The 17,318-nt window shown below is 47.4% G+C and overlaps 1 protein-coding gene across 1 annotated transcript in view; it reads left to right on the forward strand.

Annotated features, from left to right (window-relative positions):
• LOC120841526 (LIM/homeobox protein Awh) overlaps window positions 1-12,073 on the forward strand; it is a 63,702-nt gene extending 51,629 nt beyond the window's left edge. The window contains exon 5 of the mRNA XM_040212445.1: window positions 11,964-12,073. Within this exon, the coding sequence (XP_040068379.1) occupies window positions 11,964-12,073 (110 nt within the window). The remainder of the gene's footprint in view (window positions 1-11,963) is intronic.
• The last annotated feature ends 5,245 nt before the right edge of the window (window positions 12,074-17,318 follow it).

Below are 17,318 nucleotides of genomic sequence, written 5' to 3' on the forward strand. Positions count from 1 at the left end.
GGCGGATACAAAAGAAGCCATCACAATTGAAATACTGGAAATTCAACTAGTGCGACTTCACTGCCAGCTTATGTATATTTAATATTTATAATGGCACGTTTTATGGTGTCGCTTGTTCCGCCGTTGTGCCGTGGAACTTCGAGCCTTCTAAGAATAGGCACGTGACTTTTGAAAGGGGTTTCTGGTTCCTGGAGGGCGTCTCCGACTGCTGTGTTTACCGCTTCATCTGTGACCCCTTGGTTTGCGCCTGATGATGTCACACTTGTGTCATGCTGTTGCCTGCCTCAATTATGGCGCTTGTACAACGGCGGAGGTGAATATGACAGATACCTGTTCTGCTGTATGTCACTCTCTAGTTTCACAGTTCACGGGAACTTGAGCAGCCAAGAATTAGGAAGCTGCGACGACAATAACACTTGCGTTCCCTCGTGATGTGTCTTTTTTTTTTTTTTTTGCCAGATTTTTTACGATTAATTGCAAGGATCACAAGAATCGAGAGCATGGCACGCCGAATCCAGTATGGTAGTTGATTGAGACCTCGGGGCCACCTTTGGTGCTTAGGCGGTAGAGGGTGCCAAACACACCAGCCGAAAGCGTATTTTAGGCACTCTAGTAAAACTCACGACAGCGCGTACTGTTTTCAAGTTAAAAACTTACTATTTAAAACACGTTCTTTGCAACCCACTGTTTTAATTAACCTGCGTCGCGCATCACGTGTCTGTCTACCGCACGCCGCGGGAAAATGTGACGGACCTTCGATGCCCTGACAACTAGCTATGGTCTAGTTCCTTCAATTTCGGTCCGTATTTTAGAAAGGATAACCCGCGCAAGTTGGTTACCAAGTATTAGCGAGCATGAATCACGCAAAGCTCTCATACTCAAACACATTGACTTGAAACATGTTTTCGACAAGAAATACAGGTTCTCAAGTTTTACAAAAATTAACTCGAGATGACCGTAGCAACTCGTGGCATCAAGCACGCGCCATATGTTAGAGTCTAGACCGCCTTATTCTAATTTTTTTTAATAACGTTCCTGGTGTGACGTGGGAAGATCCGTAACAATGCAGAACACTCCCACTTGCAAGTTTCTTTGTCGTTTTATTTTTATCAATCTTTGAACTACATCATCACATATAGTTCTAAACAAGAATCATGTGAAACGAGCATGAGCAAGTTCGACCTTCTTGCTAACACCCGCGGCATGATACAGCCAGTCTCCAGCCTTTCCGGGATTAGCGTCCAGAATGTTCTAGTTGCAACCATGGCCACCACACCCTAACCGAAGGAACAGCTGCCAAGGAAAGTACTATTTTAAAGCAGGAGAAACTATAAAGGCATTTTTCGAGGGGAATAGTGAAATATTAAATTATATTGTGGACTGGCGCGAACTATTTTGACGACGGGCAAGAAATCTTCGGTTGAAATGGGCCAACTAAGACTTTTGAAGCAGACAACGCCAAGCTCTGAAGTTTTGGCATCTTATGAGGACCGCTAGTGCTACATTTAGGCAGAGACTGAGCGTTTGGAGCTGCGTAGCTTACTTCCGCAGTAAATAAAAGCCTGTAAATTTATTTGCATTGACGTAAGGTTAAAAAAAGCCAGGACGACACTTTGCGTCCATCGCAAAGTATCGGATGTAGCGCCATGGGCACTTTATGTAACAAATCTTTCAGTGGATCTCAGAAAGCTTTAGGTACCCGTGTCACATGACATTTCATACTAAGTTTTGCCACACACATTTTAAACGAGCGGCGAGATCCCGATTCCGGCTAAGCATAATGTTCGTGAGGTATCCAGCTGGTGTGAGTATGCGACGCAGGTAAGACTCAGCGTTGTCAGTGACTTGGAGCTTTGGTATACGTCATTTAGCAAAGCCCCTCCTACCAGGACGGGGCAATTCCCACGGTATATTTTTTAATTGTTTCTATCATCTATTCATACCTTGGTGCCCCTCTTTTCCGCAGTAGATGGACGATTTGGTCAGTGCGCAAGCAATGTTAACCTTTGGTCTGCCGTACACGAAATCTGCAGTAGAAGGTCCGCCTCCAGCCCGAGCTTTGTCTCATCGATAACTCTTCGGCGCGTGAACGTGAGCTGTGCGCAGTCACGCACGATGGAAGGCATCGAACGAGTTCTAAAGGCGAATAGCTTCTTCTGCAGACCTTATATCGTAACTCTATAGGATGAAAAATATGCAGCACGCTGGGTGCCAATTACACTCTTTCGGTATGACGGCCATTTAAAGTTCCAATCAGTATAGGGCGGCGTGTGCGCATTCGACCAATTCCACCTTGTGGACAAAAACTGCCTCGCCCCCCCCCCCCCCTGAAAAAAAACAAAAAAAACGTTATTATTAGTGAATTGACCTTGCTTCAGCATCGTCGAAGGCGCGTTTTGCAACGTCTCACATAAATTGCGACGCTGTAGTATGCGACGACGCCAAGACGGACGCGTCTGCCGCTTGGCGGTGGCCTTCGTCGGGCTTCTGCGTGTTGGACGCTTGAAGACGGTTCAAGGATCCACCAGTACTCGCTTTCCCCTCTCTTCCCCCCCCCCTCTACCCTGTCCATTGTTGCCTGTTTTCTCCTCCCCCATGGTGAGGAGGATCTTCTATACCTTGCAGAATCTCGAGTCTGGCCGTCGGCCTTTAAAGGCGGGGGCTCAAAATTTTCTTCAGCGTGGCAGAAGATTCCCCCTCTTTTCTTTTTTTCCTCCTCCCTTTTCCTCCTCCATTTTCCTCCTCGCTTTTTACGGCCTTCTCGCACGAGTGCTAATGGGCTTACCGGCCCCCCGACAAAATCTCTGTAACCCTTCAAGGTTCTCTGCTTCAATCCCAAAAACCAGGGATTAGTTAGGCAGGCTGGATATGAGCTCGGAAGGGTTCGGGCTGGCTCGCTTTTCTTCTTTTTTTCGTTTTGCTCTTTTTCTGCAGTTCTAAAACACACTCAGATAGTCAACACCAACTAGCCCAACAACAAGTTCTTTTACATTCAGATACTTTCGCATGCGGCCACACACGCTACACCACCGCATATTTATCTCGAGTGAACGGAACTTGAACATCACAGCAGAAGGAAAAAGATGGGTATTTTTATCCGAACTTTGAGCTCTACCCAGAGAGTTGAAAATTCGTCGTTCTAAAAACGGCACACTGAAGAGTGATTATATCACTATTGTGTTTTTTTTTTTTTGTTTTTTTTTTGTACAAAGTAATAATCATGAGTAATTACAAGTCAAAGATATTGCAGTCTGAGGGACCCAGTCTGACCATTTCTGGGGCATAATATATAGGTTCGTACTACAGGTGTTTTCAAGAGTGACGGCCGCCTCGTTGAAGCTACTAAGAAGAGTAAAAACAAACTTCGATAAAAACTGAAACGGTTTATGGTATATTTCATCTATCTTCAGCCTTTGAAAAAAATTTCTTCGTGGCCAAACGTGCATTTAGTTTTTGTCGACAAATGTAACTGAAAACTTGACACCCGACAAATATCTTGCGTATCAGCAAAGAGAACGGGAAACACGGAGATAGAACCGCAAAATCACAATTTTCTTCGCGTAAAATAGTGCAACTAGCAATATTATGCCACTAGCAATATTATGCCATTTATTAAAAGACAGCAGGTATTACGAAGTTTTCATTCTCTTCTTTTCGCATTTGTTCGCTGATAAAGAAACGGAATGCTCAGATAGCCTCTGCAGCCCTTACATAATTGTTTGGGCTTTGTCAGGGTGGGCGAAGGCCATCTCCAAAAAAAACCAGGAGCTCGGAAGGTGTACTACCGCAAGTTTTGGGGCTGCTTGGATAATTTAGGCGTCTGGCGTTCCCCGCCTACTTAGAAAAGGAGTGGAACAGCGGTCAGCTCAACGTCGTCACCAAGCGGGAAATCATGCCGAAATGTGTCCTTGAACACGTGCGAGATCTTTACCCGAACCCAGCCGGGATTCGCTACAATTAATCTAGGAAAAAAATTATAAAAAGGGGTAGGCTTAAACTATTTGGCAGTTTTTGAATATAGTCTTGCGGACTAACTGTCCACAAGTACGGAAAGAAATGCAGTAGAGATGCAGAGCTCTATTGTGTTCTTTATGTCCATACTTGTCTTTCGCGCTGTACACCAATTAAAATGAATTCTGCAATATCTGTAGATTATGCCTGGTTATGTTGTCTTTAAAAGAAAAGTAATCAAGCAAGTTCGGTATCGTGCCACAATTTGTACATATACAATTTTATGTGGAATTCAAATTCAAAACAGTACTTCCGCGGGAAATAATGCATCCGTCGTTCTTCGTCTTCCTGAAGCTATGAACTACCGATCCCGGCTACAGGACTTTTGGGTCCACAAAATATCACGCTCAGTAGAAAATTCGCCTTTTCTACCAAAAGTACTGAAAATTATTTATTTTTCAAACAGGTCGGGTGGTGATGCGTGTTTGAGTGTAGAACCGTTGACTGGGCACTGGTTTGCGCCAAGAGTGCAGTGCTTCCGTTCATGCTGCCCGCGACGAGTGTTGAAATTTGAATATAGTAGAAATAAAATCAACTGACACCCTTAGAATTATTTTAAACTTGTGCTTTTTTCAGGCATTAAAATTTTTATCGCACCTTTTATTCATTGTCGTCTTCGATGAGGGAACAACTTGCCGAGGAGGCCGCGCTGTCCGCGTACGCGCCTTGACAGATAAGGTCGCGAATGCTTTTCACGAATCTTTAAAGACCAAGCATAAAAATGAAAGACGCAGCCCCTTTACGCCAATGAATTAAGCCAACTTTATGTTTTGGGTAGACGTCTTGCGAGAGTTGCAGTATTTTTAATTATGCCTAATAAATTAAATGTTTAGGACTAAGTACCAAACTTTTTTAGATGTATTAAGAACCAAAATGTCAATTGGAAAGTTCTAGAGCTGCTTGAGAAACACCCGAATTAGCTGTTTGCAACGTGATGCGGCTCGCGTGGCTTCCTTCTGACTAGTAATAAAGCTTATGAAACATGACAAAATACCCCGTGATAAAGCGCCCGCCCCATCATAAACTCAATTTCGAATGTCCCGGGATTTCTTTTCATAGGCCGGAAAAAAAAAAAAGAGATGGATGCAAGACGCGTGCCCCACGCTTTATTTATATCAGAAAAGAACTGCCCTCTATTTTATATACAACGATTATTATTTTTTTTTCACCTACTAGATATTAGAAAAAAACGTGGAAATTAACGTTTTGTGGATGTGAGCTAAACGGCCAGGCGAAGATTGGGTTCAAGAAAGAGCGCAACAAAAACCGACTGATTACCTAACATTTGTTATTAAACTTTTTGATAATAAAAGAAAACGGGATAGTTGATTTATAAAGGTGTTGGGCGTAATCGAAAGCCACCAAATTGTCCAGTGAAAATTAGCGCCATTGCGGTTTGTGTAGGTGAGCTATACGGCCAGGCGAGGATTAGGTTCAATAACGAACGCAACTAAAACCGACCGATTGCCTAAAATTCGCTAATTAACCTTTTAATTAGAAAAGAAAACGGCATCTTGTATTTAGAAAGTTGTTGGCCATAATCGCAAGCCACCAAACCGTCCAGTCTTAAAAAGATGTAACGCGCGTACACTATTATACGGCGTCCTCCTAATTTGGGCGCGAAAATATGGTTCTGATTTTATGTGGGCTCCATCTCCGCGTGGCACAGCCTAACGCCATGAAGCTAAAGCGACAAATCATGCGCATCGCTGTGACAACGCCACTGTAGAAGGGGCGAGGAGTGCGGTGGCCGAAAAGATTGCGGTAACACGATTCGCGTCCAAATTAGGCTTTTTAGGACGCCGTGAGCCACTTCACGACCACTACATCTCTTTAAAAATGAATGATTTGGTGTTTTTGATGACTATAGATAAGGCACAAACCGCAATTGCGTAACTCTGACGTCTTTTTTAGAAAAATGTCTAGTCGTTAAAAAAAAATCGCCCTGTATAACCACGATTGTAACGCAGTTCTTTACGTCCGGCGACATCATTACGGCATGGAAGGAGACGTTGACCACAGATCATACTCTGTGTATGATCTGTGGTCACTGTTTTTTTTTTTTTCGTACGAGAATGAGCAAACATTTGATACCAAATAAAATAGATTTAGCATTCACCAAATTCGGCTTGTTTACTTGATTCAAATCGATATTTGATTTGATTACACTTATTTTGTACCCGCACACGCCTACTTTATTCCCTAATGAGTTACAAGTAATAATTACATTGTTTTTTGTATTTTTTTTTTTTGTCGTGCGAGGTCATCACAATTTATTATTAACAATCGGAGCTATGCGATTACGCGGAGGAGGCGCATTTGAAGATATTCAAAATTGTTCTGCCACACAAACAACTTCAAACGTCTTGCTGTTTGGGTCGTTTCCTACACGCAGGACCAATAATAGTCAAGACCTTATAGAGGAGACTATTTCTATCAACTCAACGCGCAAACACGATGTGAAGCGTGTCAGCGTACGTTGGAAAAGAGATACTGGCGAGCAAACCATAGCGTCGAATGTCCATGCATCAAAATGTCCGTGCACCGAAATATCCGCTCACCGAAAAGTCCCACACCGAAAAGTCTTTGCAGCAAAAAGTGCGTACACTGAAATGTCTGTGCACCAAAATGTCCGCACCGAAATGCCCTACAGCAAAACGCTCTACACAGAAAAGTGCTAGACCCACTGCGGATGGGATCCTCTGTCACGTACCTCAGCCGGTTTACGAACCATGATGATTGAGAACCACTGGTCTATGGAGCGCCATCCCTGATATACAGAAAACGCCGCTCGTACTTCCCGTTGTCGCCATGAATCCGCCTAAACAACAAAAGACGGCAAATTAGATATTTATATTAAAATTGATACTTCAATGACTACTTCTTTGAGCAGAACAAGGCATTTGTGCTCTCACAACAGCAAAGAATCGTCTTCCAAACCAATGCTAAAAAAGAGCCAATGCAACTCGTTGGGAAGAGCAAGTGCCAAGCTCGCTCAAAACAGCCCTATTGAAAATTCCATCAAGCTACGTAATTTGGGACACTGACTGCCAGTCAGCAGCCTTGGTGGAACGTGATGGACCATCAGACGTCATCTGATGGTCCATCAGATGACGTCTGACTGCCACTGCCAAGGGAATTTCATCAACAGGGGCAGCATTTATATAAGAGTGAAGCTATACGCACTCATAAATATCGCCAAATGCCTCAATAAAACAAAAAGTTCGAAAAAAAAAAGCAAAAAAAAAAAAGCAGCATCACCGCGCATCGAACCCGCGACCACATGCGTACAAATCGGACACCCTAACCGCTATGCTACGCCCCTTTTTTTTTTTTTTAAAAAACACATTTATTTACATATTATTTACAGATGATTTCCACTCGCAGGTGGTTTGCACAACAGTTGAACAGATAGACTTACAAAGCAGAACGAACTTGACCGTCACTGGCCCGAGCAAAAACAGAGGAAAGATACGTTATATGGGCATGGGCATGACGTATTTACAACACAACAGGGCGCCCCTGCGCAGCGCGCCCCTCACTCAGCTTCCCCGCACTGGTTCTCGCGAGGTAGCCGCCAAAACCCCACCACGCTGAGGCCGGTGCCTACGGCGGATACCCCCGGCCTCCAGCTGTCTTTCCACGCACCGCCACTCGTCGGTCGCTGTGCTTGTCCCCCTGTCAATCAGTGATATCACCCAGTCCAGCTTGGCCACGAAGTAGTCCCAGGTTGGGCGTGCGTCTATGTGGCATTGCACCATCGCAGTGCGCGATTGCCAGATGGCGTGCAGTCCTAGTAGCACCAACACATAGGTCACCTCTGCCGTCTCCCTGCCGCCTAGAGCCAGATACTTGAGGTTAACCCACTCTACGTCGAAAGCCGTTCTTAGGTTGAAAATCGTCCTCATCTCGTCCCAGAACAGGTAGGCGTTCGAACACTCGACGAGGACGTGTGGGATGGTCTCGGTGGCACCGCAGAGGTCGCAGTTGAGCGACCAGGGCACAAAAATCCCCCTCCGGTGCAGCCATGTTTTGACTGGAAGCACCTCCAGATGCATGCGCACAAAAAAGTCCTTGCTGGCCGCAGAGACAGGGAGACGGCGCACGAGCTTGAAAAGTCCTGCTGTGCCGTCGGGTACTGGCGGCGGCCTATACAAAGGTGATGGAAAGGTCACAGAAACTGTGTCCCAGTAGAGTTTTCTTTTGCCGACGGTCGCCAAATAGTCCCAGGAGAACCGAGCCAGGAAGAACTCGATGGAGGCCGCTATTTCGCTGTAAAAGCGCAATGCGGCTGCCTTCGCTGTGCGGCCACTGGTGGTCACCATCCATCTTCCCAGGTAAGGGAAGCCGAGGTGGTGTAGCGCACTCAGGAGAACGGGGTCCTTTGCGTCCCGGAAGAGGAGAAAACGATGTACATGTAGCTTGAGCACGATGTTTACCAGGCCAAGACCTCCGCCCTCCTGGTGTAGGAAGAGGTGCTCCCGCCGTGTCCGTTCCATGGATGATTTCCAGACAAAGACGGCCCAGCTTCTGTGTATCCTCTTGGCCGTCACTCCAGGGCAGCATACGGCCTGCGCCTTGTAGAGAACGGCTGGGTATATGACAGCGTTGCATACGTATGCACGGTTGAAAAAGGAGAGATGTCTGCACTGCCAGGGTGAGAGCTTGGATGCTACCGAGTTGGCAGCCTTTTTCCATACTGTGGAGGAAGGTCCCTGTGGGTCAATAGGAACACCGAGATAGTTTCCGACTGACGTGGTCCAGCCAATCCCTGCGAAGAGCTTTGGCGTTGTTGCCCATCCCCCAAGCCACGCTCCCACCGACTTTTCCCTGTTTATCTCCGCGCCTGCTGCGACGGTGAAATTCTCCACATGCCGCAAGATGGTCTCCACCTGTCTCTTGGAAGAGCAAACGAAGGACACGTCATCCGCAAAGGCCAAAACCCGGACATTCTCGTTTCCTAGTTGTAGTCCCGTGATAGTTTGGTCTTCATTGATCGCGCGACATAATGGCTCAAGCTGCAGCGCGAAGAGAATTGGCGAAAGGGGGCATCCCTGACGGACCGACCTCCCTATGCGGATGGGCGCTCCCCTGTCTCCGTTGATGAGTAGGCGTGTGCTGATGTCGCGGTAGCAGAGGGCTATCCACCCCCGCAGCTCCTCCCCCACACCGAAGTGTTTGAGTGCTGCATGGAGAAATTTATGAGACACCCTGTCAAACGCTTGACGCAGGTCCAGCTGAATCACAGCGAGAGGCTCGTGACCCACAGCGGTCGCCTCGCAGACGGAGCGCATGGCGTGCAGGTTCCGCGCTATCGATCGGCCACGGATCCCGTAGCTCTGATGGGGCCCTATGACGGATCTAAGCCCAGTGTCGAGTCGTCTTGCCAGTATCTTGGCTAGAATCTTGAAGTCACAGCAAAGTAGGCTGATCGGGCGGAAGTCAGTGACCTCAGCTATAGGACTTGTCTTTGACTTCTTCGGTATCAGTACAGTAAAACTTTTCCTCATGGACGGGGGGAGCAGCTTGCGTTTCTTTATGTCCTCGAACACCTGAACCAGGATTGGGCAGAGCGCATCCGAGAAGATCTTATAAAACTCTGCTCCAATGCCGTCCGGGCCGGGCGCCTTGTTGCGTGACAGTCTTTTTATAGCTTGCTTGACTTCTGACAGTCGAATTGGACAGTTCATAAGGTCACTTGCTTCTTCGGGCACGGTCGGCGACTCATGTAAAATTGACTCGAAGGCGGTCTCGTCCAGGTTTTCCTCTTGAAACAACCTCCCGAAAGCCTCCTCAAACGCGCCCGCAATTTCTTGCTGCGATGTTGCTACGCCCCTCTCGCCACGCACTTCCCTTAAGGTGTTTTCTCTCACCCTCTGTCTCTCATGTGTGCGGAAGATCTTGCAAGGCTGTATTTCCCCCTCAAGAGCCTGCACTCTGCTCCTGACTTGAGCTCCCCTGTAGCGCTCTTCGAGTATACCGAGCAGCTGTTCTTTGCAGTTCTTTATGTCGTCCGCAAACGTTCCAGGGTTTTGCTCCTCCTCCTCTAGAAGCATCCGCAGGGTCTTGGCCAGGTGGATTCACTCGACTTCACTATTCGTTTTATACAAAATGCTTTGGCTGCAAATGCAGTTAAGTCGTCAGCATGTTATGCAAAGCACTCGTACATCACTCGCCGTACTTCAGTTCTACTCACCTGCCATGTAGAGTACTTTCGCGTCGTAGAACGATCCTTTTGTTCGCGCATCACCGGCCCAGTAGACCTGGTACACCCTGTCGTCTTCAACTACACCGCTTAAGTCCCTTACATCGTCGGAACTCACAACAGGCTGGGTCTTGTCGAGTGGAAATTCTACTAAAACATAAGACATTGTAGAGCCCGGGCAGGATCGACAGGTTAAAGCAAGCGGGCAAGCAAACCGAGTCGAGAGCGATCGTTCATGAAAGCTCGGCGAAGCCTCTATGGGTGAAGCGAAGTCGGCGAAGTGCGAAGTGTCGTGTTCGGCGCTTCCGCGGCCTTCTGATCAAGGTTGTCGGTCGGTTGCGTGTCATGTCTCTAACGTCAGCGGTTTTATGGGCTCACGTCCCAAAATCGTTTTCTCGTGCATAGATTACTTTTCGTATTCATAGATTTGACGAAATAGCGGTATCCGAACGAACTTTACGTCCTTTGACCGTACGTCTGTCTGCACGTCAAAGCTTTCTGACGTACAGTCAGAGACAATCGATGTACAGTCAGAATCACCACCAAGACATCCTGATGGCATTTCGCGGCGGCCGACTGCCACCAGGAAACCATCAGAAAGCCGACAAGCGGGGTCTGACTGGAGTTTGACTGTCAGTCAGAGTAACTTGTTGGCCAATCAGACATGCTTGACGTACAGTCAGGCACAGTCAGCGGTCCACTAGAAAACATTGACTGCCAAGCAGGGTTACATTGATGGATTTTTCCTTCGGGAGCTACTCGGTTGGTTCAGGTCTTTGTCGCAGGTGTGCCGGCTGGCTTCTGGATAATCTTTTCAAATCCTTCAAGCTTTCATTTTCCCCACCCCAAACTAGTAAAAAAAAAAAAAAAAGGCAACTGGCAAAAAAAAAAAAAATAAAAAAGAATCGAAAAATGGCGAGGAGGAAACGAGAGGCGATTTCCTCCTTTCACAGTGGCGAGAAGGAAAGTGAGGGTCGGGTTCCTTCTCTCTGCTTGCGGGCCGGCCTTTAAGTGAAGACGCAGCCGACGATACAAGCCGATGGTACCAAACAGTGTCAGAAGTACAACGTCATGCCAGGTCAGGCATCGTACGTGTTCCATCGTTGCAGAACCCATCATGTACAGAAATGACCCTAAGTGGCTTGCGCTTTTCACGCTGTTCGATTGGTCACATCAACTCGTAGCGACGGCTGCGTCTGGACATAAAGTGAAACGAAGTATAACAATGACGTAAGGCGCCGGCCTTGTCTTCTATAGTTCGACTCGGAATGTCATATAGTCTTTGACGCAAAGTTGTACTCGGAGTGTTTGCCAGTAGCCGTGTGTTTAGCAGGTTCGACCACCGCACACCGCATTCCTTTCGGCCGTAAATCCACACCGCGCTCCCTTCGGGCAGGTGCGCAGACACTCGCGACACGCTTCTTCCGCTTCCTGGTGGAAAGAGCTGAAATCGAATCGAGTTTGGGGGTTTGCCACGTACCAAACCAAAAGAAGAACATCCGGCGCTCCCCAGCGGAGGACTGAAAATTATTTTAGAGCCCCTGGGGATCGTTTGACGCGCAACCTAAATCTCGATGGCACGGCGCCTTGTTCGCAATAAGCCTGCCGTTGCGGGCAACTTGGCTTGGGTTCGAACCCGCCAGCTGGGGATCCGTGGGTCAGTGCTTTGCCTTTGAGCCACCGACAGCGTCTGGTGGAGAGAGGTAAAGAGAAAGAAAGGCTCACAGACGCCGTTCCTCCTTCGCAGTGAACCCGGCTAACAGCGCATCGGTGGGAGCAGCGTGTCCAGGCTGCGGCATGCTGTACTGCCTCTGCGCCCACCCTAGCCTCGGACTCAGTATGGGCCAGGTGGCGTGAACCGAAAACGCCGACAGCGTCCCATGCCGAGGCCTTGCGTCCTCGTCGTCAGCAGCTGGCCGTTAAAGCAGGTCGAACAGACACCGAGTCCCGGACAAACGCCAGAGAGTCGGCGTCGAGAGTGAGCCGGTTGAACCCGGCACTCTCCCGGATCGGACACATTACGACCCCGAGCTGGTCTCGAGGACGACACGTAGCGACCGACTCCGGCCCAGTCGGGTCGGGCTGGTTGTGTCATCTCCCAAGTGACTCGAATGTGACAAAGTGAAGACGTCATCTCGCTCGGCTGGCCCGGACGTTTGTACGTGGACACCAGCGAGCCACGCTCTCCTGGTGTCCAAATCTACCGGAGGGGTGGTGCACTAGCGCATCACTCAGCAAAGCAAGCGCACCGCACTAATCTCGGGTCTTAGTTCTTAGCGAGTTCGGGGCAACGCGACAAAATCCAGCTTTCGACACATTTTCATATTCCTATCGCGGATGCATGCACTCTTCCACTATCGTGTCCATCGACAGCTCAAGAGAAGCAGGGAATGGCCTATCGTAGATTCAAGTTTCGCGATTGGTTCTTAGGTTTCGGCTCGTACCGACACCTCCTTGGCTGCGGAACGACGCTCTGTAAACTCGCCACGCCCCGCCTTTCTTAAGCTGTCACGTGACTATGGACCGCAGATGTGCCGGTTGTGTCGAGGCAGCGTCCGAGGAGCCGCTCTGGTCGCCTATTTGTGGAAGGGTACCGGGGTGCCACGAGTACGAGGACACCCGTGCTCTCGCGGACACGATACGCTCGACACCGAGTGAAATCTAAACTTTCTCCTAAAACCGCTGTCCTCGCACCGCTCGTGCGTCGTGCAAAACACACGCTCTTCAGACACGATGAAAGGACTATCTGCGGATACACCATCTTCGAAGTCGCTTCGTACATGTCTGAAGACAGTTCTTTTTTATGACCAACGTGACCAGGGAGAAACACGTCTCAGTCTGCACGCTATTGTTGTTTTTATTTTTTTCTGCGATGCATTGGCTGTGCTTTAGGGTATAGGGTCGGCAATCCGCGCAACACGAGCCGGCCTAAGACGCTGGATGAATATCATTGGGGAATTGTAGTGGATCGTTTTTCTCCTCCGCTACGTTATCCCCGAAGAAAACGCCGCAGCTGCGCATGCGCGCCGCCAGCCTTGTCTGCATAGTTCAAGGTCTTGTGGCGGATTACGGAGCGCTATCCGGGTGCTTAGCGGGCTGCGGAAACGGTCTACTACAATTCCCAATTGAGCATACGAGTACCGCCAAGGTGATGCATGTTGGGATGCGCTTGAGACAAAGATGGCGAAGCGTCGCCGCAAACGCGGTGCGTTGCTGCAGACGCGGTGCGTCGCCGGTAGCCACAGCAGACCAATGGGAGCGCGCTCGATGACGGAGCCTCATCGCTAGCTGTCTAGGCTGACCAGTAAGGGGAGCGTACGTTCGCGTGGAGGATGCTTCCTAAGAAAACAATATATGGCGACGCATCGCCGGCATTTTATTGGATTGCCCGCGGCACAGCCAAACGATGTATGGCGGTACTTTGGCACGTGGGAATAACCGGCGCTTTATGTCGCCCCGCAAGCTGTTGCCCCCAGTTCGCCGGTGCTGGAGTAATTGCTTTCTCGTCGAACAAATCCTACGATAGACGGGATTTCAATTCTCAACGGCAAGTGGTTGCTCGTTTTCTTAGGTCGGATAATTAACATATCAACTAAACGCGTCTCAAAAAAGAAAATTGCATTTATGAATAAAAAAAAATTAGAAAACTAGAGAGACATATACGTTTAAAGACAAAACCTTACTCACTCTTTTTTTTTTTTTTTAGATTGCTGTTTGAGATTTGTTAACACTTGTCTAAATGTGAAATTAAGTTTTTCGCGCCCTTTCAGAAAAATTCCCCTTCAGTTTGGTACAACCAGTTCACGACCCCAGTTTTCCCGAGGAATGGCTGAAAACATTCCAGCGGGAGATATGTGGCAACGTCCATCGTGCAGCTCCGTCTTTTAAACTACGTAAACAGGAACAAGCAAGAAACATTATTCCCTATACAGGGTGTATCACTTTAATCCGAACAGATTTTTCTAAAAGGGTGTGACAGTTTGACGAGTGCCGTCTGCGCCCTGTATTTAACAGGCTCAGTGGACATTAGATACGGAGTAATCGTCATTGGAAGTTACCAATTAACTAAAGTATGGTAATTAACTTTTAATAATGGGTTCCATGCTTGTCCACGTTGCAATATGAGTATTGATAGCAATTACGATTAGAAGTTAAACAAATTCAAATAATTTGCAAAAAAGTAATGGTTTTTAGAACATTATTCGAATTAGAGGTCACCGCAAGCCCTGCCCACAATGACGCTTCGAAAAGTGGCGTGGACGTTTAATTCATGTGGTCACTTGTGTCGTCAGCGACTCCCTCAAGGACACGCAGCCGAGATAGTGACAATGTGACTGGAACGACGCGTCACTCTTTCCCAGCGTCATTAAGGGCAGGGCTTGCGACGACCCTCTTAAAAGCACTTTACAAATCCGGCGAAAAAAAACTCAAAAATTGATTGAAGATAGTATTAGGAACCATTGCCTTTTCGCAGATCCTCTAAGTTGGTCTGGTCTCTAATAGTAATTTCCGTCAATACTGCAATTACAACATCACCCCTAAAACCAATGAATGAGAAGTCGACCAACAGAATTTTGTTAATTAGTGAACTTAACACGACGATTATTTCCTCATCCAATGTCCCCCGAGCCTAATAAACACATGGTGAACACGGTGCTTCCATATCTCTTGTCCTCTTTCTTACAAAAAAACAAAAAAAAAACAGGTTTGAATTAAAATTTAGCAGCCTGTATAATACAATTTTAATATTGCTAGGTAAAATGCAAGACTAGCTCAGACAATTCCGCACCGATTAGGCTGTGTAAAGCAACTGCGGTTCTGAACTGTCTGCGGAAGATTGGAGGGGACTCTCTCTTTGTGAGTACAGATAATTCAATCGCGAGTTCCCAAGAAAAACTAAAAAAGTAATTGTGTTGTCTCATTGTTTAGACAGGAGGAAGTTACATGAACGTCTAATGTCTAACCTGTAGACGGGAAATTTTGCCAGTGCGGTACCGCAGCTATTCTGGGGTTTTTAACGTGCACCATGCAGTAGTGATAACATGACCGCACGCCGGTACGATGCTCATCTAGGTTTAAACCGGCAGGCGTGGGGACTGAACCGAAGGTCTGCAGCGCGAGCTTTCGCTCCACCTGCTCCGCCGAGATGCGATGCCTTTGAAGGGCTACTCCGACCGTCTTTCGAGCTACCCAAACAAATTGCATTTTCTGACTACCCGGACTTTAGTCTCCACGGTATTTTCTCAAAATTCAAAACAGCAGTTGAGAAAACCGTGAATGAAGATGATGCCGAAACCTACATTCAAATTTCCGCGCGCTCTCCAGTGGTGTGACGTCACAAATGGTACAGACTTTCATGTCGCTCAGGTAGTCTTAAACAGATTATGTCGAGTGTTTTTTTTTTTTCGTGCTTTTTAGTGAATCAGATACCAAGCATTATTTTCCCATCATGATATGTCTTGTAATCAGTTGGGAACATGGCTTACTGGCCACCTTGTACCATTTCTGTCGTCACACTTTAATGTTGCGAGGGGGGGCTTTCGGTTTTAGAAACACGATGAAAACGAAATTAGAAAATTCAATAACTTCGCGAAATGTTTTTCTTTTCACGCAATCCTTGGGGAACTGGTAAAGCCGTGTCTATCGGTGTGTTGAGCCAGTTTTAAGGCAAATCAGCGACCATAAAAAAATCGCCAGAGTGCCCCTTTAACACACTCGGCGTTAATACGCGGTATTTAGACGAGTATGTCCAAAAAAGGAATAAGGGCCTACCTTTAAGCGAACAGAAACAGCGTGAGTACTTTTCTCTAGTTTTGTGTTTTATTGAAAAGTTTATTTTTGATACGCCCCTTGAGATTCTGCTGATCTACGGGCTAGTCCTCTATTTATAGGGAATATTCACTAGACGCCATATTTGTGGGCGCTGTTTAGAGCGCATGCTCAGAACGCGCTGACATCAATAGGCTGCTAAGACCGGCACTCTCGATGGTGCGGAATGCACGTTGCAAAACAACTGTGGCAGCTCGCCATCAGCACGCGCTCAGCATTCGCGCACACAGCTATATGGCCGCCAGTGAATACTCCCTATCGGGAAAAATCAGTTTCTTTTCAGCTCTGTTTTCCTCGTGAGTAACCGAGCCGACACAGATATATTTGTCAGCATTCATTCGACCCACCACTCTATGAGTAGGTTGCCTACTCCCGGCTTAGTGGACTATCAAAGTGTGTTTTAAGAGCAGACACTCGAAGTCTACGTGGCGTGTCCTGCGACGCAGAAATGTCGCTCTCCACGTTTTGGCGTTAGTTCCGGGCGAGCTACGTTCGACACGACATGTACAACATCGCGTAAGCCAAAGAAGTGTCTTCTGTTCCTCGACTAGATCGACCTTCCAGAACGACCGAATAAAAGCGATTTACCCTCGTTGATGCGCCGTTCCACGTCTGACCGCTGCGATTCTTCATTGGTATTACCTTTCATTTATCGTCGCTCAATGTGTGCTGTGGCGGGCATCAGTGAGGCAGCTGTGATACACGATCAAATAGTAATCAAATATGAGAAGAAAAAACGCAGAATTCCAGAGGTGAGTAAAACTGCCGAAATATCATGAGCCATTCCACTCTGGGAAGGTGGATGACCAGCGAAGCTGTTATAGCACGCGGCACAGACATGACACCGAATGTTGAATAAAGGTACGAACACATTGACTGTCTTGCCAGTTGGTCATCGTGACGAAAGGTACGCACACACATGTCGAGGACTATCGACGCACACGAAAAATCTACGGAACCCTAGACATAAACAGCTTCGCTGTAAAAAGTACATTCTGCTCTGATGTTGTAACGAATAAAAAATTAGAAGCGGACGAGTGTAAAACTGAAAGTACGTACTTAATCGTGAGAACTTGCGCTTATGCGACTTAAACAAACGGGAACCGCACAGTTCGCGACGGCGACGGCAGAACTTTCGAACATTACAGACAAAAAATTCGACAATTTTCGACCTTTCGCATTTCTGCACTAAAAAGATCGAAGCTTTTCGAACTTTGCACGCTAAGGAATTCGATCATTTTCAAACTTATTAATTCAGAGAATCCGAAAAGTT

Source organism: Ixodes scapularis, unplaced genomic scaffold, assembly GCF_016920785.2.
Source record: "Ixodes scapularis isolate PalLabHiFi unplaced genomic scaffold, ASM1692078v2 PGA_scaffold3__209_contigs__length_174095766, whole genome shotgun sequence".
Classification (NCBI taxonomy): domain Eukaryota; kingdom Metazoa; phylum Arthropoda; class Arachnida; order Ixodida; family Ixodidae; genus Ixodes; species Ixodes scapularis.